The 23,979-nt window shown below is 42.3% G+C and overlaps 1 protein-coding gene across 1 annotated transcript in view; it reads left to right on the top strand.

Moving 5' to 3' along the window:
* Positions 1-23,979, top strand: part of LOC149444781 (hematopoietic SH2 domain-containing protein homolog) — an 88,297-nt gene that overhangs the window by 39,455 nt on the left and 24,863 nt on the right. The window contains exons 2-4 of the mRNA XM_089654534.1: positions 14,085-14,221; positions 18,203-18,292; positions 21,176-21,341. Coding sequence (XP_089510660.1) covers positions 14,118-14,221; positions 18,203-18,292; positions 21,176-21,341 — 360 coding nt within the window. The 5' untranslated portion in view covers positions 14,085-14,117. The remainder of the gene's footprint in view (positions 1-14,084; positions 14,222-18,202; positions 18,293-21,175; positions 21,342-23,979) is intronic.

Below are 23,979 nucleotides of genomic sequence, written 5' to 3' on the forward strand. Positions count from 1 at the left end.
TTGGGGAACTGGAGAAAGTGCAGAGAAGGGCAACCAAACTGATAAGATTCATGTAGGAGTTCAGCTATGAGGAAAGATTAGAGGAACGGAATTTATCCTCTCTTGAGAAGAGGAGATTAAGGGGGAATATTATCAACATGTATAAATAAATCAGTGGTTCATATACTGAACTCAGTGTAGAGTTATCACCTTGAGGTCATCACAGAGGACAAGGGGGCACTCTTTACGTCTGGAGGAAAAGAAATTTAATCTCCAAACACGGAAAGGTTTCTTCACAGTGAGAGCTGCAAAGATGTGGAATAGATTCCCTCAAGAGTTGGTTCTGGCCAACTCAGTGGATTGCTTTAAAAAAGGCCTGAATTCTTTCTTAGTTACCGTATTTGCCGGCGTATAAGATGACTGGGCGTATAAGACGACCCCCTACTTTTCCTGTTAAAATATAGGGGTTTGAGCTATACTCGCCGTATAAGACTACCCCTCTTCCAACACACACCAAATAAAAATGAAAAAACATCAGATTTGATTTCAATATGGTATGCTATTTCAGTATGGTATTCCAATGATGGGGTGCTATTCCTCCCACTGACACCAATGATGGGGCACGATTCCTCGCTCTGACACCAATGATGGGGCACTATTTCTCCCACTGATACCAATGATGAGGCACTACTCCTCCCACTGACACCAATGATGGGGCACTATTTCATCCACTGACACCAATGATGGAGCACTATTCCTCCCACTGATACCAATGATGGGACACTATTCCTCCCACTGACACCAATGATGGTGCCCCATCATTAGTGTCAGTGTGTGAGGAATAGTGTCCCATCATTAGTGTCAGTGGGAGGAATAGTGCCCCATCATTAGTCAGTGGGAGGAATAGCGCCCCATCATTGGTGTCAGTGGGAGGAATAGCGCCCCATCATTGGTATCAGTGGCAGGAATTGCACCCCATCATTGGTGTCAGTGGGAGGAATAGCACCCCATCATTGGTATCAGTGGTGGGAAAAGTGCCCCATCATTGGTATCAGTGGGAAGAATAGTGCCCCATCATTGGTGTCAGTGGGGGGGGGGGGAATAGTGCCCCATCATTGGTGTCAGTGGGGAGGAGGAATAGTGCCTCATCGCTGGTGTCAGTGGGGGGAGGAATAGTGCCTCATCATTGGTGTCATTGGGGAGGAGGAATAGTGCCCCATCGTTGGTGTCAGTGGGGGAGGAATAGTGCCCCATCGTTGGTGTCGGTGGGGGAGGAACAGTGCCTCATCGTTGGTGTCAGTGGGGGAGGAACAGTGCCCCATCGTTAGTGTCAGTGGGGGAGAGGAATAGTGCCAAGAGTGTCACAGCATGGTGCTGCTGCACACTTACTGGCCGCTCCCTCACTCGATTTTCGCGGGGCCGCTCGGCTCCGCCTCCTCGCCGGTGATTGGTTGTCTGTGTGCCTTTCCAGTGCTGGCGCCCAATCACCGGTGAGGAGGCGGAGCCAAGCGGCCGCGCGACCATCGAGCGGCCGAACTGAAAGGAGCAGCCGCGCTTCCTGGACCGGATCGTCGTGGGGCCAGGTAAGGTACAGCAGCCCCCTGCCCGCCCCTGTACTTAGTGTCCCTTCCGCCACCGCACCGCCCCTCGAAAAAGTGCCGCCCTGACACCGGCTCGCCGTATACCGCCGTATAAGACGACCACCGACTTTTCAGAAGATTTTCATGGGTTAAAAAGTCGTCTTATACGCCGGCAAATACGGTACACAGAATATAACTGGATACTAACATTTACAGATAAAGTTGATCCAGGGAATATCCGATTGCCTCTTGGGGGATCAGGATGGAATTTTTTTCTCTGCAGGAGCAAATTGGATCATGCTTTGCTGGATTTTTTTGCCTTCCTCTGGATTAACTGTGGGTATAGGATTACAACTTTTTTTTTCTAATGGTTGAACTGGATGGACTTTTGTCTTATTTTCAGCCAGACTAACTATGTAACTTAACACAGCATTTCCAACCTTTTTACCCTAGGGGAACAGTTGAAATTATTTCAGGTTTCAGGGAACACCTGCTAAAATTGATTCCTGGCGGTCATTGGGAAGAATTACCCTTTCATTGGTGGTCAGTGGAAAGAATGCCTCCCTTACAGTGGTGGTCAGAATGCCACTTTTACAGACAGGAAAATAGATCATTGGTGTCCTGCTGCTGACTCTATCAAGTAGTTCTGAACCCAAAACTATTGAGGTAACATCAGTTGGCAGGCCAATCAGTCAGTCACAGCTCAAGAAGCCCCTAAGCTAATAGGCAAGGGATTGTCAAATTAAAGGTCATGTGAAGCTGGGAACTGCCACAGGGGACATTTTTTAAAATATAACACTAAGGGGAGAGGATTCTTCCTTTAATGTGACATCAAGGGCAAAGTGCCACACTGTATTGTCCTAAAATTTAATAAAATATCAAAAAAGAGTGCAAAAACACCTGAAAACCTCAACTCCACACTTCCCAAGCCCTCTCTAACCCCCATATCCTTAGTTATTTTTTTGCTTGCCATGTTTGCTTGATCAGGGTAGGGTTAGCAAAGTTTTAAAGTGGATGTAAACTCTGTTTTTTAACTGGGAACCGTTGAAATTATTTCAGGTTTCAGGGAACACCTACTAAAATTAATTCCTGGGCGTCATTAGGAAGAATTACCCTTTCATTGGCGGTCAGTGGAAAGAATGCCTCCCTTACAGTGGTGGTCAGAATGCCACTTTTACAGACAGGAAAATAGATCATTGGTGTCCTGCTGCTGACTCTACCAAGTAGTTCTGAACCCAAAACTATTGAGGTACCATCAGTTGGGAGGCCAATCAGTCAGTCACAGCTCAAGAAGCCCCTAAGCTAATAGGCAAGGGATTGTCAAATTAAAGGTCATGTGAAGCTGGGAACTGCCACAGTGGACATTTTTTAAAATATAACACTGAGAGGAGAGGATCCTTCCTTTAATGTGACATCAAGGGCAAAGTGCCACACTGTATTGTTCTAAAATTTTAGAAAATATCAAAACAGAGTGCAAAAACACCTGAAAACCTCAACTCCACACTTCCCAAACCCTCTCTAACCCCCATATCCTTAGTTATTTTTTTGCTTGCCATGTTTGCTTGATCAGGGTAGGGATAGCAAAGTTTTTAAGTGGATGTAAACTCTGTTTTTTAACTTGTACCTACAGGTAAGCCTATAATAAGGCCTATAATTATGACTTTGCCTTGCAGTGGAAACCTTTTTTCTTTTTTTGGAGAGTTTACTACCGCTTTAACTAAAACATGTACAAGTGATTATGTCCATTGACTACTGGGTTTCGATGATTGACCACTAGTTGGTGATGGTCCAATATGCACATCAGGGGCTAGTCTGTCCTGCTCCATGTGTCATGTCTGAGAGAGACCTTCTGACAAGAAGCTGAAATTTAAAAACCTGGGGTGAGGGTGTGCGTTGTATTGGATACACAATGTTTTCCTTTTTTTTCTTTTGTATTCAAAGAATGCAGTGAAATGTTACAATGAAAAAGGCACCTCTACAACAGACTGTCAGCAGCAACAACTGCCTGGTACGGTCTAATTATTCCAAGCTAAAAGTTACAAACGAAAAATAAAAAAAGGTTCAGAAGTAGGACATTTTTAATGAGGAAGAATTATTATTAGAGACATAAAGTGCAGGCAGATGTTTTACTAAAAATAATTGTAAAACTGGCCAGCAGCAGGACAATTTTAATCAGCCATTTTAGTTCCAAATTTACTACAGACAAAGATCATAGGTGAGGTTTTACTACAAGAAATATTAGACCACAGAGGATACAGCAGTGGAAAACTGGCAATCAAGAGGACAATTTTAAATAGCAATTTTAGGCCCAAATATACTACAGAATAAAAAAGTAAAATAGGTAGGGGTTTTAATATAAGAATTAGGACATCACAGAGGATACAGCAGTGTAAATTTGGCCTTCTGAAGGAACGCCAAATTTATTATATTAAAAGGGCACAGTAGGAGTTTTATTACAAGAATTAGGAAGCTGAAGAGAACACAGTAGTGGAAAATTGAGCAGCAGTAGTAGAAGAATTTTAAATAGTAATATTAGGCCCAAATTTACTACGAAGAGAACTGGTAGGGGTTTCTCTACAAGAGGTAGGAGACCACAGATGACACAGCAATGTAAAACTGGCCAGTTAATCAGGGATTAGTTTCTTTTACCTATATTCCTTTCCTATTTTCTTTTAAATGAATGTTTAGCAACAACTGCCTGATATGCCCCAAGCTAAAAGTTATAATCTAATAATAAGAGAAAATATCCCATTTAATGAAAAATAGCTAAGATGTTGACAATAAAAAGAGCTAGAGAACAATCCATTATTATGTACAAATATTGGACCTTGAAAAGATTTTTGGGTGCACAAATCTATGCGCATAGGTAGGACACCTAAGAAAATGTACACTAGCACTGTAATTCAAAGAACTCTAGTTGTTACACCAAATGAAAAAAAAAATACTTGATTTTTTAAAGAAAAAACCTTTACAAAATTGCAGCCAGTAAAAAAATAGGAAATATGTCCTGTGAAAAAAATACATGCAGTCTGACAGTGCATGTCATGCATATGCTTTCCCTATCACGGACAAGAACATTGTCATGGCTCTTGGGAACACAGACATTATAACAAGGGGCAGGCACATATCAATCAACTCATTTTTGGCCAATCTAAGCCACCTAACCTAAAGACAAGAAAACAATATTGGTAGTTAGTTGATATGGTTGTGAACTATGGTTGCATTACTTCACTGTTTCTGTGACCAAGGACAAGTTGAACCTATGTTCAACATAAACCTGAAACTCATCCCTAGTGTCTTCTTTGTTATAATAGCGAAGGCAAGGGATAGCTAGGGAAGCAGGTTCTTGGTTACCGGTATATGCAACCCATTTTGAATTGTGGCCAAGATAGTCATTACCTGCAATTACTGTACATTTTCAAATTGTATAATAGAAAATAAGGTCACCATAACCCTACTAAATTTTTCAGGTATCTGTAGGAGTTCACATAAGACTTTTTTTTTTTGGAAACCATTGATCAGGAAATTTCTAGGAGCTCACAACTGCAGTTTCTAGTACCTGTCACAATATTGCCTTAATACTGGCCTGCCTCGACTAGAGACCGTAATTATATTTGTATAGTCAGTGAGTATGAAAATCAGTGATTATGACTTCTGTTTCCAGCTAGGCTGACTTAAAGGGGAACTTCAGGCAGATATGAAACAATCAACATGTAAACAATTATGCATTCATTAAAAAAAATATATATTTTTAAATCCACTGCAAGTACAGGTATATACATTTGTCTTTTTGTATTCCCTTGTTTATCGGCACTCAGACTGGGAGTGGGAGGGACTGTACTAAGTCAGGTTCTACATCATGTAAATGTGCTGACAGTGGGCATACTGGTAGCAGGAGAGAAGAAAGTGAGCAGAGGGGTGACCTCATCAATATGTTGCTGCTTTTTACAGTCATATCAGCAGGTTGGAGATGGTTAAGGACATTGCTGTACAATATAGCATTATTGTCTGGATCACAAAATAGATTTGTAAATACTGGTAGTTAAAACTCTTCCAAACTCCATATTTCAGCTGTGTATGAAGCTGCTTATCTGGTGTTAAACCTTGATGTAAAGCAAATAAACTTTCCATGGGTCCCATTAATTGTTTAGTAACTAATTTTTCAGGATGACTGCTCTACTTTTATTATTTCACAACTTGACAATTGCACTGGTCTTTTAACCACTTGCCTACCGTGCACTTATACCCCCTTCGTGCCCAGACCACTTTTCAGCTTTCAGCGCTGTTGCACTTTAAATGACAATTGCGCGGTCATGTAACACTGTACCCATATGACATTTTTTATAATTTTTTTCACACAAATAGAGCTTTGTTTTGGTGGAATTTAATCACCACTGGGTGTTTTGTTTTTTTCGCTATAAAAAAAAGAGCAAAAAGTTAAAAAAAAAAAGTTTTTCTTTGTTTCTATTATAACATTTTGCAAATAGATAATTTTTCTCCTTCATTGATGTGCGTTGATGAGGCTGCACTGATGGGCACTGATAGGCGGCACTGATGGGCATTGATAGGCAGTACTGATAGACGGCACTGATAGGTGGCACTGATGATGCTGCACTGATATGTAACAATAATGGGCACTGATAGGTGGCACTGATAGGCGGCACTGATGGACAGCACTGATGGGTGGCACTGACTGGTGGCACTGCTGGGCACTGCTGAGCACTGACTGGCGGCACTGCTGGGCACTGATGGGTGGCACTGGTGGGTGGCACTACTAGGCACTGATGGGTGGCACTGCTGGGCAACTGTGGGCGGCACTGCGGGGCACAGGTGGGTGGCACTTCTGGGCACTGATCATCAGGTCACTGATGATCAGTGCCCTGATGATCAGTGCTGATCCTTCCTGTGACAAATGCCGGTTGTCATTAGTAGTTTCCTCATGCTGTGACAGCGTGAGGAAAGTGCAGCCGATAACCGGCAAGCGCATTTACAGTGATCTGCTGTGTCATTGGACACGCCTGATCACATGGTAAAAGACCGCTGTGATTGTCCTTTTACCACATCACAAGATCAGCTGTGTCCGTAGGACACAGTGATCATGGAGATCGCCAGGCGTGCCCCCAGGGGCGCGCGAGAGGGCGCATTCTGGTAGGACGACATATGACGCCCTCCCAGAACTGGACAACTGCGCTGTAGCCATCATTAGGCTATAGCCCGGTCTCAAGTAGTTAAGGAGTGAGTGACTCAAGTACAGGGCTGCTGATAAGGCAGTATGACCAGTACTGTTGTACCGGGCCCGCCCTATCATTTCCACAAGGGGCGCCAGGCAGCATAACAGTTAATTACTGCATAATAAATAAAGAGTGCTTGCTAAACTTCTTCCCTGCTTATGAGAGGGGGTGCAGTTTACATTTTCCTGGTCTAAAGAGGGGCCCAGGAGGTAAGCAGACTAGAGAGACTGTTTCCTCTCTTCAGGGTGCATGTACATCACTCCACCCTGCCAATCAATTAGTCCCAGCCAGGTCAGCTGCCACTGTCCACTGCCTTCCCTGCTGGAGTGATACTATGATTTTTCGCTCTGCTTTTATCACCCGCACCCAGGGGTCCTGGCTTCAGTAATCTGTACTCCCCCTCCAGCAGGAAAACCCACCCCATGTTCCAGCTCCTGGAAGTATCTCCACAGCTCTGAAGCTCCCATCATGGTCCACAAACAACAGCAAGAGAGGAGCTGCCCCATTCAGAATCCGATTGGTTGAGGCCTGGAGGGGGCAGGGTTTGTGAATGTTGGTATATAGAGATACACCTATAATGGACAGATGACTATTGACACTGATTCCTGCCAGATTTACACATACTGAATTAAAAAGTCCTCAGATTGTATTATGGATGGGGAGCACTGGGATAGATGTTCAATGATTTCCAACCCATTTACAGTTCAACCAACATCTATATCTGTCTGATCCCTCTACATTCCATCCGTCAGTTCTAGGTGATCATTTGTAAACTGTCCCCATGTGTATCATCTATACACCATCCTCACCCCCCCATATATGATCTGTACACCCTGTTAGTAACCGCCTAGTGGGGCCTCTAGCAGTCCACAGGACAGGAGTCTAAGCCCCAGTCTGCTTGTTCACCAGGGCCCCTGATGGTGGGGATGGGCTTGGAGCAGACAGGGACCAGGTCACGGCCCCTGAGTACACCCGTCCGTGGTAGAGAGATCCGCCAGGGGTATGTGCAGGTAGAGAGCCTGACATGAAGAGGTGGAAGACGGGATCCGAGTGGGATGGATGGATGGCGGAGTAGTAAGCGTGGTCAAACGGGCCGGGTCGGTAACAGTGGGATCAACGTAGTACAAGGCGGCAGGCAGAAGAATAGTCAGGTCACTCTCTGGGGTCGGTAACAGAAGTTCAGATCAGGTATGGGGATTATCCAGAAGAGAGGTCAAACTAGCCAGGGAGTCAGAGCAGAAGTCAGCGGAGGTCAGGTTCAGGCAAGGTCAGCAACGAATCTCAAATAGCAGGAACACAGGAGCAAAGATCAGACCATACGGCAACTTGTGTCTGTGCAGGGCTGGTTTAAGTAGCCCGCCCTGCACCTGACAGGGGCAGCCTAGGTCCTAGTGCCTGCCCAGCACCGTCATAGGTGCCGGGTGCGCCTGGGTCCTAGTGCCCTGCTGCCTGCATGTCTTGACAGACACCTACGCATGTGCAGACCCATGCGTCGCGATGGTCCCTGACACACCCTCAGCATCCCCCTATATATCATCTATACACACTCCAGACCCCCCCTATATAATATCTATACACCCTCCACACCCCCCTTATATATCATCTATATACCCTCCACATCCCCTCTAGATATCATCTATACACCCCCTCCACATCCCCCTATATATCATCTATACATCCTCCACATCCTTTCTATATATCATCTATACACCCTCCACATCTCCCCTATTTTGTTTATCTATACACCCTCCACACTCCCCTATATATCATCTATACACCCTCCACATCCCCCCTATATGTCATCTATACATCTTCAAAATCCCCCTTATATATCATCTATACACCCTCCACATCCCCTCTATATATCATCTGTACATCCTACACATCCAGTCATATATATCATCTACACAACATCCACATCCCCTCTGTATATCATCTATAAACCCTCCACATTCCCCTATATATCATCTATACACCCTCCACATCCAGTCCTATATAATATCTATACACCCTCCATATCCCCCCTATATATTATCTATACAACGTCCACATCCCCTCTATATATAATCTATACACCCTCCACATCCCCCCTATATATCATTTATACAATGTCCACATCCCCCCTATATATCATCTATACACCCTCCACATCTACCCTATGTATCATCTGTACACCCTCCACATCTACCCTATGTATCATCTGTACACCCTCCACATCTCCCCTATATATCATCTATAGACCCTCCACATCCTCCCTATATATCACACATCACATTATATTAATCACATTCATTTTGATAGTAAGAATCCATTCACACTTGTGGGACTTGTCATGTGACTTTGGACATTAAAGTTGTATGAAAAGTCACAGCCTATTCTTTTCAATGGCACTCATTCAAATCAGTGCGATTTAAATTCACAGAGATATTGAAAAGGTGGCTGCACTACTTTGGTGTGACTTTGATGTCTTTGGTCCAGAGAGTGTAAAGTTGGATCAAAGTTGTACCAAAAGTCACATCAAAGCCACGCTCCAAAGTCACACTGGAAATCGTGCGACTTTGGAGATGCACTAATGTAAATTGAGTCTAAATGTCTGTAGAAAGTACTTACTAGAGAGTATGAACTCCGTAAGTGTGGTTGACTATTTTGCTAATCCAAGATGTTGAGGTGAGAGGGCCAGGGGTCAATGATATCTGTTCTTTAAAATGACTATGCTCTTCTGTTGATGGCCTTTAACAGGTACTGATAAATAGAGCTATGGCTCCTGGAAAGACCTTGTTCACAGGGGACAATGACACCTGTGCAAATGTCATATTACAACACAATAGCAGGACAGCCGCTGTGTCCCAATAGACATGAATAGGACTGCCTGGACAGGGATGCATGCAACACCTGTGCATCCCCGTGCTGGTAAAACACAGCCCTGCATGAGGCACAGATGTAATCTTCCAGTGTGAATGAGGACTAAGGCTTTAAATGTTGGGTGAGTCCATGAAATGCCAGATTTAAAACTCCAAGTGCATCTTTATGCAAGGACCTACCATGTGTTGTAGTCTTGCAATTGAAGTCTTGCGGGTTCTATTTGACTGACAACTCCTTTGATTTTTCAGTCAAAGGACGTTGGGTGGCTGGGGAATGACAGGGTCACTGTCACATACTTGATGGGAGACTGAAATGACGAGGTCGGCCTCACTTGTGTCACTAGCCCTGACCCCCACTGGAGTTGGAACAGAGGGAGTCTAGGGACCAGGGGGACAAGAGTGCCAGTAGATGTTGTTTGCAGCTCTTGCAGATGATGACCTTGGAAGACTGATGATCTTCTGATTTAGGAACAGTAGTAACATGCAGAGCTGGTTTTGTAGATCTCCAGGTGTGCACCAGAGCAAGGCAGGAAGTGAGGGTGAGAGACAGGAGCAGTGTCATGGGAATAGCCAGGGTCATCAACAGGCGGACAGCACGGTACAGAATCAGAAGCAAAGCCAAGGTCAGGAGCAGAGCCGAAGTCGGGAACCAGTATCAATCAGGAGAGCAATCAGAGTCAGGTCAGGAACAAGCCGGGTGAGCAACAAAGGAATCACACATTAACAAGCAGGACACGGGGGAGCTGAAGACCAGTCAGCACCTAAAGTGGGCAGAGGCACTCTTTAAATAGCCTGTCTGGCGCCAATCTTCGCCGTGCATGTGCACGTTTGCGATCGCGCATTTCCGCGCGCATGCGCACAACCGACCACTCTTCTCCGGACGTTTCTATGCATATATGCATTTCTATTCACAATTCGTCTCACCTGAAATCCCTTACAGTCACCCACTGAGCAAATTTTGCCCACCTAATCAGGAATCAGCCAAAATTTAAACAGTGTATGGCCAGCTATAATATGCGGCAGAAGGGGGCACCCACATAGGATTTTTTTATAGTTGACAAGAGTTCAGCTTTAAAGTGTTACTAAACCCACAACGGTAAAATCACTCTGTATATGCAGTAAAGCATGCTTGTTATACTCATTGTGGAACCTAAGGGGTTAATCTTCTACATTGTGTAAAAAGGATGTTTGATCCTGTCTTCTCTGATCCTTCCCCTTCTGCTCAGTTTAGTGTGTATTGCTAGAAAGTTTTTTCTTTTTCTTAGGAGAGTGCATGTGATCAGCATAGGGCAAATCAGCACTGTCCAGACAGAAGGTCATTGGTCATGTAATCTCATAGGTCAGTGAGAGGAAAACTAAAACTCCTCCTACAAGCTTTAACCAGTGCTCTGCTGGACACTGATAGACGTCACAAGACTGCTCTCACTGCTGATGAAAAAAGGTATTTAGCAGTTTATAGTTAAATAATTGCACTTCCATGTTCTGTGTACTGTGGGAAACCAGATATAGTGAATGCAGGGTCCTGGGTTTAGTAACACTTTAACATAAAGGAAATCAGTCATCAAGATAAATACTTGTTTGATGAAAGTTGTCATTGTTTGACTCACATACTCCAGGGCAGTAAAAATGCTGTTGAGTTTCACTTTAATTAAGGTCACTGCTTGGTGTACAGCTTGTAAAAACAGACAATGTCACCTTACATACAGCTACTTAGCCTAGTAAAACTTATCAATCTGCTGCTGCATCATGTTTGCGACTGGTTTAGTTAAAGCAGGACTAAACCCTGCTATCCTTTTCAGCCAAGGAAGCTGCCATCTTAGCCTCTGTTTGATCTGCAGTTGCCATGGGGATGGACATGTGATCGGTTATGACACCAGCCATTAAATAGTTTGACAGTTTGTCTGAGAGCACAAGCAAATGAGACAGCATTACCAGTATGCCGGGAATGTAACTGTTTTTGAAATTGTTAAATTGATGGGTTAAGTTTCGCTTTAAGTTATATTTATAAAAACGTTATTCTAAAAATGTATTTCTTGCATTTCACGCTTGTTGTGCTAGTCATGAGGTAGCAGGTAGGAATGTCCTTGATGTTCAAGTTGAACATAAGTTCAACTTGAACATCAGGTGTTTTCATGTTCTGCCCAACGCGTCCCTCAATGCAATATGCTCTGACAGTGCATTGTGATTGACCAAGGCAATGCACCTGACCACAGCGCAAGCAGTGCAATACTTTGACCAATCACAGCACAATTGTGCTGAGTTAGCGGTGATGTCACCACTAGCTCCGCCCAATTGTTTACATTTGAATGGCAAATATCAGATGTGGCAAGTGCTCAGCGGGTGCAGATGGGTCTGCAGGTGTCAGTTTTTTTTGTTTTTTTTAAATTTCGGTTCGAATGTTTGACCTTGAATCCAACAGGAGGGTGTTTGGCTCATCACTAGTGGCAGGGTGAGCATATCTGACATCTTGTAAATCTTTTGCCAGCGCTGGTGTCTGTAGGAGTTGATGTGAAGAAGGTCTCAGGTGCATCAGCCTGAACTCTCTTTTCAATAGTTGCTGTGTCAGGTGATCATGTTAGCTAGGCCTGTTTGTCAATTGTGGACTGGCAAGTGCGATGTCAGGTTCCTCATGGAATATTCTTTGCCAATATGTCATAGTGAAAGTTTTTCATATGAATAAATACAAATTTTAAACCTTTTCTGTACATGTAATGTTATTTTTCCTTGTCTTTATTTGTTTATTACACCTTCAATACTCCCTCAAGAGTTGGTTCTGGCCAGCTCAGCGGATTGCTTTAAAAAAGGCCTGGATTATTTCTTAGATACACAAAATATAACTGGATACTAACATTTATAGATAAAGTTGATCCAGGGAATATCCGATTGCCTCTTGGGGGATCAGGAAGGCATTTTATTCCCTGCAGGAGCAAATTGGATCATGCTTTGCTGGGTTTTTTGCCTTCCTCTGGATCAACTGTGGGTATAGGATTATAACTTTTTTTTTTTTAATGGTTGAACTGGATGGACTTTGTCTTTTTTCAGCCAGACTAACTATGTAACTATGTAATACAGCCATTTTAATGATGTATTGAGTGGTGGAAGCACATTTAAGTAGGGATGAGGTTTGGACTTACCGCTATGATGGGTTAACAGTGAATTCTCGAGAATTGCAATCTTTTGCATTAAAAGTTCACAGGTTTACTGCCAGGAAAAAGAAAGAGCCTTTATTGAAGTGCATTTGTCCATGGTCAGCTGAGTCACAAGAGCCAATCATTTAAAGGAATGGATAATCCAACCCCCTAAAAGAAGGTGGGCTGACAGCAGCTATATTGCTATGTACATTGGAACTGTTAGGAAGCAATGACAGTTCTGTGTGGGGAATAAAAGCCCCACAAATGGTCAGAACTGAATAGCAAGTTTCACTCCATAGACTTCAACGGGTTTGCTGCACTTTAATGGTCAGAATAAATTATTTATTCTGGCCAATGAAATTAATTAACACCCAAATGCTTGGTAAACAAGGGTAAACACGGTTAAACGCATTACACACTTTTACAAGTGTCAGCCTTTTTTGGCCAAAAGACTCCTGCCAGGAGGAGTTAAAGAAAACATCCAGTGTGCATGAGACCTAAAAATGTGGTTCCTATAAGAAAAACAACAAATATTTCTTGTGAAAATATAAGGCCTCCAAACATTCTACATTAGAATACTGACACTCCAGGCTACTTGTGCTATATCTGTAGAGTCCAGGGGTGGACTGACAACTCATGGGGCCCCCCGGGCAATAGGGGCCCCATGCCCCTGTGTCCTTGCCCAAACTCAAAAAAGCCTATGAAAAAGGTACCAGGGGCATCTCATGGGGCCCCCTACTGACCCCGGGCCCTCGGGCAGTGCCCGAGTTTCCAAATGGTCAGTCCGCCCCTGGTAGAGTCATTGATAAATAAATGACCTCATGCTGTCCATATACAAAGGTGTGAAAGCCATAAATGTGTTGTTTAATTGTGAACACACATGAAGGGCAAAAAGGGTAATAATTAAAAAGCAATAGAGTGGTAAAAAGAAGAAATGTGAAGCAGGCTATAAATATAACCAGTATAGTTTACTATAATTAATTCCTATATAATATCCATCAATAATATTTTTTTTTTCATGTTTGCTGCACAAGTGTAACCTTTGATAGATGCACAGAGGAAACACGTACTGTACTTGTCATTATGTGAATCAGAGTAAACTGTAAAAAGAAGAATTTTGTCACCTTGTGGAAAATCTCAGTAATTTCAGAGCTAATTTGAAACCTGTGCAGAATGGGTAAATAAAGCATAGCTTGTCCATGTATTGCAAATGTTACTCTTTGGGTTTAGAGTTCCTGGACATAATCCAGTTTTACAGTCAGAAAATATGAAATTATTTGACACTTTGTTTTGTATTTCTAGTTGCTGACGAGTCCCTAGGATCTCCAGCAGAATATGGAGCTAAGTAAACCGTCTGTAAAATGGTTCATTGAAACACAGTCAGAATGGTTCACACAAAATGGAATCCCTGAATGGTTTCATGGTGTGATCACAAGAAAGTAAGTATGTCATTTTGTCATTCAGTGGTTATGTGGTATGTTTAATTCTATTTTATTTCTTTAAAAGGGATGGTAAATATAAATGTTTCTAAGTACATATGCTCATTGTAAAGTGCAACCTTGGAACTAGAAATTAGAAAGTCAATAAAAATTATTTCTGCTTTATTGCAACCAATTTGAGCTCATTAGCCATTAAATTACCTTTACTGAGAAATAAATATTTACCTAAAAATCAAAGATTTGTAGCAACAGGAGTTTATATGGTGTTTAAATGATATCTTTTTCCTTTTGAGAAAGGGGAAGCAGGATAATGCTTCTTTTAAATATCCCCAAATCCTGCACCTTCTGAATTTGAAGATATGTCTTAAAAATTGTAAAAAGAGTGGACAAGGATTATTTTTCCTTCTTTATCCATAACAGATTTCTTTAATTTACATTTTAGCAAGTCTTCTTTTTGGAAACTCCTACAGTGAGTATTACTATTTAGGTAGAGGAGTAAGTGATTTTTTTGTATGACAGAGGATAGTAGCATATATATATTAATTTGGAATACAATGTATGTTTCACATGAGTGCTAAAACTGGGTTTAAATTTGCAGGATAAATTGTTACAATTTTATCACATTTTGGGGTTCACACTTTTCTTATTTGTGGAACTTCACCTTTAAATTGGCACACGTTGGTTGGCAGCTCTGCAGTGCAATTACAGTAGCACTGGAGGCCAATATAAGGCACATGCATCGTAAGACAAGTGCTGTCTGCAAGCAGTAAAACAATAGTCACAGAACTCGCAGTGTGCCAGAAGAAAATTATGCACATGCAGAACGATCAGGCAAAGCCTTTACGTAGCTCCAAAACAGTGTGATATACACTGTTCAAAAAAATTAAAGGAACACTTTTTAATCAGAGTTTAGCATCGTCAATTAAACTCCTGGGATATTGATCTGTTCAGTTACATAGCAGAGGAGGTTGTTAATCAGTTTCAGCTGCTTTGGTGTTAATGAATTTAAAAACAGGTGCACTAGATGGGCAACAATGAGATGACCCCCAAAACAGGAATGGTTTCACGGGTGGAGGCCAATGACATTTTTTCCCTACTCATCTTTCTGACTGTTTTTCACTAGTTTTGCATTTGGCTAGGGGCAGTGTCACTACTGGTAGCATGAGGCAATACCTTGACCCTACAGAAGTTGTACAGGCAGTCCAACTTCTCCAGGATGGCACATCAATATGTGCTATTGCCAGAAGGTTTGCTGTGTCTCCCAATGCATTCTCAAGAACATAGAGGAGATTTTAGGAGACAGTCAGTTACTCTAGGAGAGCTGGACAGGGCCGTAGAAGGTCCTTAACCCATCAGCAGGACCGGTATCTGCTCCTTTGTGCAAGGAGGAACAGGATGAACACTGCAAGAGCCCTACAAAAGGACCTCCAGCAGGCCACTGATGTAAATGTCTCTGACCAAGAAATCAGGAACAAACTTCAAGAGGGTGGCCGGAGGGCCTGATGTCCTCTAGTGGGCTCTGTGCTCACTGCCCAGCACCGTAGAGTTCAACTGGCATTTGCTAATGAACACCAGAATTGGCAGGTCTGTCACTAGCACTCTGTGCTTTTCACAGATGAGAGCAGGTTCACCCTGAGCACACGTAACAGATGTGAAAGGGTCTGGAGAAGCCGTGGAGAACATTTTGCTGCCTGTAACATTATTCAGCATGACTGTTTTGGTGGTGGGTCAGTGATGGTCTGGGGAGGCATATCCATGGAGGGACACACAGACCTCTACACGCTAGACAATGGCACCATTGAAGGCAAGTAAGAGATCTGTGTTTAGGCCTGAGGTGCATGGAGTCACCCCAGAGTCGGAGTCAAACATTTTGTTCAAACCCCACCTTTACTGATCATTACAAATAGTAAGGCAAAATCTTCTCAGCAGGGACATCACTACAAACTGGACAGAGTTACTATCCCATTTCCACTTTATCCAAAACTAGATTTCAATGTTTTGGGTAGCGTTCTGATTTAAGTTGAAGCATACTGTCAGCAAAATTCCACAACTGACCTTAATTATCAACGCATCTCTATAAAGTTATATCTGTATTGCCAGTGAGAACAGTAGGGGCTAATGAATGAAAAGTATACTAATAAGAAAAATGTTTGCTGCCCCTAGACTCTCAGCCTCCAACTGTCATTTCTGCTGTGCAGAACTGACAATAAAACCAGGTTTCTTATAGTCAAAAAAAGGGGGGAAAATTGTTAGCACAATTTTCATGCATAAGCACCTGTTCAAATTTTTCATTTTGAGGTTGCTTTGAATCTGACTGCAGACTATAGTGTCATACATACAGATCTTTACTGAGTCACATAATAATTATTAAAACCAGCTTACTAAGAAGACATGGGCACCTGTACACTCCCACATATTGTGGTTAAGGTTTGTTCATTAACTATTGTCATTGGCACCTATGTCAGCACAACAATTTGCAGTCACGTGTTTTAACTGTTTTTGGAGCAGGGTCATATTACCTTTCTTCTAAATTACCAGTACTCACTGCTCTTGGGAATGATATGTAGTGGTGACTACCTTTTCCTGTTCAACACGTGAGAAAGAGATATATTTAGGAAATGGTAGTCTCTGTGACAGAATGCACATTCAAGTTGTCTTTATGTCATTATTAGATCTCTATCAGATATTACTCACAGAGGCAATCCAAAAATGTGCTTTGATATGACATATTTTTATTGATGTTTATAGAATACTTTTTGCATAGACTGGAATATAGCACATAAAGACTGTAAAGCTAGCGATAGATGTTTATGTGGTTTTTTCATTTTTTTTTTAGCCAGAGCTAAACAAAAAAAAACAAAAGCAGATTCCTCCCCGGGACATTGTATTTTGACTGCAAGACTCTCCACTATCAGAATGTATTGATTAGAAGCCACAGCTGCTGATCAACAAAAGTTTTCTAACATTCCTGAGAAATCAATCTAATGGTCAGCTTCTCTTGAACAGGAATGGCTGAACATGGATCAAAATTCATCCAGTCCCTGCAAAGTTTATTTGCAAAGTGTATTTTGACCATGCAAGGGAGCTTTTGCTTAGCTTAGTGAATGAGGTCCAGCTGTGCTGACTTCCATTTTCCATTCTTCTGCAACAAAAATCTTGTTTTTTTCTAATTTGCCTTGCATGTGATTGGGTAATTTTTGCAAAGAGAATTTTATTTCTACATTCCCTGGCAAAGTGGAAATTTCTATTGTAAAGCAACCATGCTCTATTCCTTTAGTAAATCAGCCACAGTTTTATCAGTATCAGTGTCAAGACCACTGAGGGTGAAATTGTATATGGAAGGATACATGGACGGCCAATATTGCACAACCTGAAAACCAGTCATGATTAGACTAAAGGAGCAGAAAGAGTTCAATTATCAAAGTGAATGTTCGCCTGGCTTAGTAAATAAAGTGCAAGGGAAGTTAAAAAAAAAAAAAAAGACAGGATGTTTTCATACACATGACTGGATGACTGAAATGGACAGACATTCACATCATTCACAAAGCTAAGTGAATATTCACATTGCAAAGAGGATGTGGTCTAATCCTTTGGTATATCAACCCTACTGTCTTCCAATATCTGAGTATGAATAGTTGGACAGAATTACCACACCCTGTACCTTTTGCATACTTGTTTGCATTCCTTTTGCCCAAGGGTTTAGTTATTATATACATACTGTTATGAACTCCCAAGAATTGGGAAACTGGTCTCCGGATGAGTCAGACTCAAAGTAAGTGAATAAAGAGGCATTATGATCCGATTGTGGCTGGCTGTCTTCAGGGTTGTACACTAACACACTGCAAAAATAACTAGAAGCTGCCTGTCTCTGAGCTATGTCGGACAGAATCATATAAAATATCTTAATATGGAAATCAGGTGATAGCAGTTTTTGTTCTTAAATAAGATGTTGGCCTTAAAACAAATCTGTTTTAATTATAGGGATGCAGAGAATTTGCTAAAGGATAAGACACCAGGATGTTTTCTCATCAGAGTAAGTGAAAGCCGGATTGGATATAGCTTGTCTTACAGGTAACCTGATTTTTTTTTTTATGTGAAAGTACATAATTCCTTACTATTTTATTAATCCACTGAAACAATCCAAAACTGGCATAAAAGTGCTGAATAATCAGGAATTATATGCTAGCTTTGGATTGTGTGTTGCTTCACAGTGCCATTTATTGCGTGCGGCACCTCAATGCACTGCATAGTAGAGGCACAACAATGCACCTTGCATACGTGCATTGTGGTGCACTGCATTGTTAACACAAAATCATGTGCATTTTTTGATGTGTTGCAGTGCATTGGCAGCTCAGTTATAATGAATGGGCTACGTTAATGCACCCCAAGGCCTCACAAGTGTGAATGGACCCTCATTGTTGGACCATGCCTGATTAAACATATGCTTGGTTTACTAAATTCATTATTAACATATTTCAGTTTGATGTGATTTGAGCTTTTAAGTATGTCATTTATATGGTAAATAAAGCAATATGTCAGGGATGTTCGATTCCTATCACCCGATGCCGGGGACATGTAGAGAGGAGAGAGAAGAGTGGACACGTCCGCTTCCCTCCCCTTCTTGTCCTGACCTGGAAGTGATGTTATGATGCCACTTCTGGGTCCCCGTTGAGAGATTTCTGGCCATGGAAGCCGGGAAAGAATGTAATGTGCACCACATTACATTCAGTGGAGCACAGGGGAGACATGCAAGGTCTTTTAGACCCCGGATGCCTCAATAAAGAGAACCTGTCACCAAAAAATCATCACATAGCATATACCATCCCCCCCAAAAAAACATTGAGGCCCCCACATACCCACACATACAAACGTAAAAGCACACGCTGGGGCGCCTACACATCAAAATGTCGATTGAGATACACATGTCACATATCGCCACACACCAGGATGAGAGCAATAATTCTTCTGGCACCAGACCTCCTCTGTAACGCTAAACTGATGACCTATAAGGAGCTTTAAAAGTGTGGAACTATAGAAAATATAGGGTACTGAAGTTCGTCACCATTTCACGGGCGCGTACAAATTTAATGTTTGACAAGTTGGATATCTGTTTACTCAGTGCAACCTCATCTTTTATGTTTTACAAAAAAGTAGGGCCTAAAATTAACTTACTTGTATTTTTTACTGGCATTTTGCGGTAATATCATGCGACATAAAAAATTGGGAATACTACTATTTTATTCTCTAGGGTCTCTGCTTTCAGAAAATATACAATGTTAGGGGGTTTATGTAATCTTCAGGCCTAAACTGATTTTTTTAAACTTGTGCAAAAAGTGCAAAAAATGCAAAAAAGTTTCTTGACAGCAAAAAAGGATATAGGATAAGCTGGACACTCCCCTTTCCTGAGGAGCAGCCAATCGGTGTTCATTACACTGCAAGGTCTCTCCCCTCCCCTGGGGAGGAGGAAATAAACAGTGCAATAGTAAAAATATTAAACATTTAAGTCCCCATAAAGCCCCTTTTGTTTTTAAAAGCCCCAGGCATTCCTAATATCACCTCCGATTTAATACAGTTTTGGTTAAAAAAAAAAATTTTTATCTGGACAAGTAGATTGTCATGAGGGACAAGTACATTGGGACACCGGCTTAGTCCCTGGACAAGTAGTTTTTTCAAAAATTTCCACACCCCTGAATACGCAATCACAAAATACAAGTGAAACATGTAATAATGTTATGAACTGTTGAACATGAAAATCAGTGACAACAATCCAGTGGTGACACCTTCTCTGTGGGACCTTCACCCTTATGCACTCACCAGAAATCTGGCAAACATACACACAAAATAAGGTCTGTGATGGCCTTCTCCCCTTCTTCCTAGTGGTGGACTCCCACAGAAAATGACCAAGATGTACATGAATGGCTACCGTTTCGTGCATGGCCTTGGTGGCACAACACCAGCATGTAGGCATTCTCTGACGCGTTTTGTGCACATGCACATTCTCAAAAGGACCAACCTCAAAGGGAGTGTGTGAACAAACCGTGTCAGAGGGAGCCTACATGGTGTCGTCACGCTGCCGAGGCCGTGCATAGTCCAGCGGCCATTCATGTGCATCTTGGTCACTTTCTGTTGGAGTCCACCATGAGGAAGGAGGGAAGGGGGCCATCACAGATCTTATTTTGGGTGTATGTTTGCCAGATTTCTGGTGAGTGCATAAGGGTGAAGGTCCCACAGAAGAGGTGTCACCCCTGGATTGTTGTCACTGATTTTCATGTTCAACAGTCAAAGAATTTATTATTTATCAGTCACTTTGCACTATTCACTCTTTGGTGCTTATTGATGTATGTTACTACTATTACCATTGTATGCTTTACGGTTCATAATGTTATTACATGATTCACTTGTATCTTGTGACTGTGTATTGCTATATATAAAATACATGTAGCATTTTTTAGCGCTGCACATTGTGTTGTTTATTTGTTCTTTGGGGTTGGTCACCTTTTAGTGCTAGCAGCTTTTTTTCACTTCCAAGCACTCACTACACCTTGTTTGTTATATGGTAAATAAAGACTTTTTTAAGGATTGGAAAACAACACAATTCCAAAGTTAAGTATAATAGTTCCATGCTATAAAATATTTAATAAACAATTAAATTCCTGCATAGTTGTTAAAGCAGCATCTATTGGCTAACACTGACATTACATAAGCAACTCTTCCACAAGTGACACTTCACCAGGGGCAAAAAGATAGATTCTATGATTTACTGTCTAATCTTTATAGGAAGAATGATAGCTGCTATGAACTTTTCATTCATGCACCATTTCTAAAGTAATTCCCATTACATAATTTAGTCAGGTTATAAAATGACATATTTAACTCTTTAAAATATTTTAGTAATCCCGACAGTTATTTATCCATGTATATCCCGTCATAATAATTTTTCCTTTGCTCTTGCAGGACACTGGATCGCTACAGACATTTTATGATTGATGTTTTGAAGGATCAGCAGTGTATTATTGCAGGTGATACAAAAATCCACTTGACATTGGAGGACCTAGTAAAATTTCATACACAATTTCCTTTGCATCCATTTAATGATTTTTTAACACTTCCATGTGGTCAGGTATGTTTCAAAGTCACCGTAACGTTATTGTTTGGTTATTTTAAGTTTAACAGAGACTAGAAACAGACTTTCAGATGTTCCTGGATGACAGTAGCATTTAAAGGGACTCTGTAGCCAAAAGGTGTTTATAGTCACCTATACTAGTGCCCGTTCATGGTTTCTTCAAGAGCTATGGCCTCTGCCAGAATCTTCAGCATATGACACTTCCTGGAGTGTCAGATGTATGTGTCATGTACCTGATAGAAGTCTGAATTGACAAGGTCAGCCTGTCTTGTATCTCCAGCCCAGGCCCCACTGAAAGTGGAACAGATGGTGCCGAGGGACAGGAGAAACTCGGATGTTGATTACAGAACTTGCAGCTGGAGGTGTAACCTCAGTAAATCAAGCAGGGCGTCCGGCCAGGAACAGAGGAGATGCCGGAATGGCCAGCTGAGGTTAAGGAAGCATTCCACTGGAACTGCAAGTTCTGGGTACATGGCTTGCCGGAACTTCTGATAAGCGTGAGACGGGAACACACCATGACAACCGGAGCTAATATAATAGATAGCCAGAACAATCACTCGGCAGGAGTGTAGAGCCAAAATGGAGCTGGAAGCATAGTCAGAGTAATAGCCAGGGTTAGTCACATTAATGGGTTAGTCCATCGAAAGCCCACATTTACCTTGTGGGTGAATGGTGCTGCACTGAAGTACCCATTGGCTTTTAATACCCACAGTGGTATGATCTCTCTGCTGCAGTTCCCAGATCTGCCCTACTTTGCCAGGAAATCTTATCTAGCTGCGAGTTAGAGGGAAACTCCATTAGGCAATGTCACCTGTTTGCATGTCACCTGTTTGCATGAGTCACCTGTTTGCTTCAAACTCATTTATGGTGCTCCAATGACAAAATCTCTGAGGCTTCACAGTGGTTACCAGAAGAGAGTGGAGATAGAATTCAGGTACAGAGATTTTGTCATTGGAGCACCAACTACTACCTCTATGCCGACGACACACAAATCTATCTCTCAACCCCCCACCTCACCCCCTTGGTCTCTGCCCGAATCACACACCTACTGAGCGACATATCAGACTGGATGTCGCTCCACTTCCTTAAACTGAACCTCTCCAATACCGAGTTTTTTGTCTTCCCCCCCAGCCCGGACACCACCCCCCCATTGACTTCTCCGTCACATCCAACAATGCCACCATCAAACCCGCCCCGCAGGCCAGAGTACTTGGTGTCATTCTGGACTCCAACCTATCCTTCCAGCCCCAAGTCCAATCTTTAACAAACTCGTGCAGACTCCACCTCCTCAACATCGCCAAAATATGCACGTTCCTAACCCCAGAAACCACTAAACAGCTCATCCACTCCCTCATCATATCACAACTCGACTACTGCAACTCCCTCCTCACTGGCCTGCCTCGCCGTTGGCTATCCCCGCTTCAGTCGATCCTGAATACGGCTGCCAGACTCATTCACCTTTCCAACCGCTCCGTCTCTGCCACCCCCCTCTGCCAATCCCTCCACTGGCTTCCGATTGCGCAACGGATCAAATTTAAAATCCTAACACTGACGTACAAAGCTGTCCACCATACTGCCCCGTACTACATCACTGACCTAATATCCAAGTACCGCCCAGCACGCACACTCCGCTCTTTACAAGACCTCCTTCTCTCTAGTTCCCTGGTATCCTCCTCCCATGCCCGCCTCCAGGACTTCTCCAGGGTGTCACCCATCCTCTGGAACTCCCTGCCCCAACCCATCAGATTATCACCCACTCTCCTCTCCTTTAGGCGCACCCTGAAAACCCATCTCTTCAGGGAAGCCTACCCCACCCCCTGCTAACCTGCCGACCTCTTCCTACCACTCCATCCCCCACAGCTATCTCCTCCTGTACCACTATCCCCTCCCTCCTAGATTGTAAGCTCGAAAGAGCAGGGCCCTCGATCCCCTCATGTTTTGCATTGTATTGGTATTGTTCTGTCACATGTTCTGTCCCCCTTTGTAATGTACAGCGCTGAGCGAACCATTGGTGCTTTATAAATACTGTATAATAATAATAATAAAAAATGAGTTTGAAGCAAACAGGTGACTCATCCTGCCAGCTTCTAAAATCTCTACAGTGCAATACAATGGTTTAAAGCTACATGACGATTTACATTTGATTGCCTTAAACACAGATTTATCTAAAGGCATATCTATGATTAATACAATATGTACAGTAAATGTGTATGTATTATTGGTCCATGTGTGATCAGTATTTCTTTCCATGTTTAAAATCAAATTGTGTACATTTTATTTTTGTATTATTTATTACAGGTACTATTATAGTGCTGACAATTTACGCAGTGCTTTACACATATATTGTACATTCACATCAGTCCCTGTCCTCAACGACAATCTAAAGTCCCTAACTCACATTCACACCCATTCTTGGGCCAATTTAGACAGAAGCCAATTAACATACCTATTGTAATAAAGTCATATCACAATTTGCTATCACTGCCATGTCTTGCAGTAATAAAAAAGTGGAAAGGTCGAATAATGCCCTCCATCACACTGACACCACAATGGGAAACTCAGCAAGTTCAATATATTTGTATTGATGTTGGTGCAGTAAATCATAGCAACCACTAAGAAATGTATCATTCTGACT

The sequence above is a fragment of the Staurois parvus genome, unplaced genomic scaffold, assembly GCF_062004578.1.
Source record: "Staurois parvus isolate SC_StPar_1 unplaced genomic scaffold, SC_StPar_1.0 ptg000773l, whole genome shotgun sequence".
NCBI classification, from domain to species: Eukaryota; Metazoa; Chordata; class Amphibia; order Anura; family Ranidae; genus Staurois; species Staurois parvus.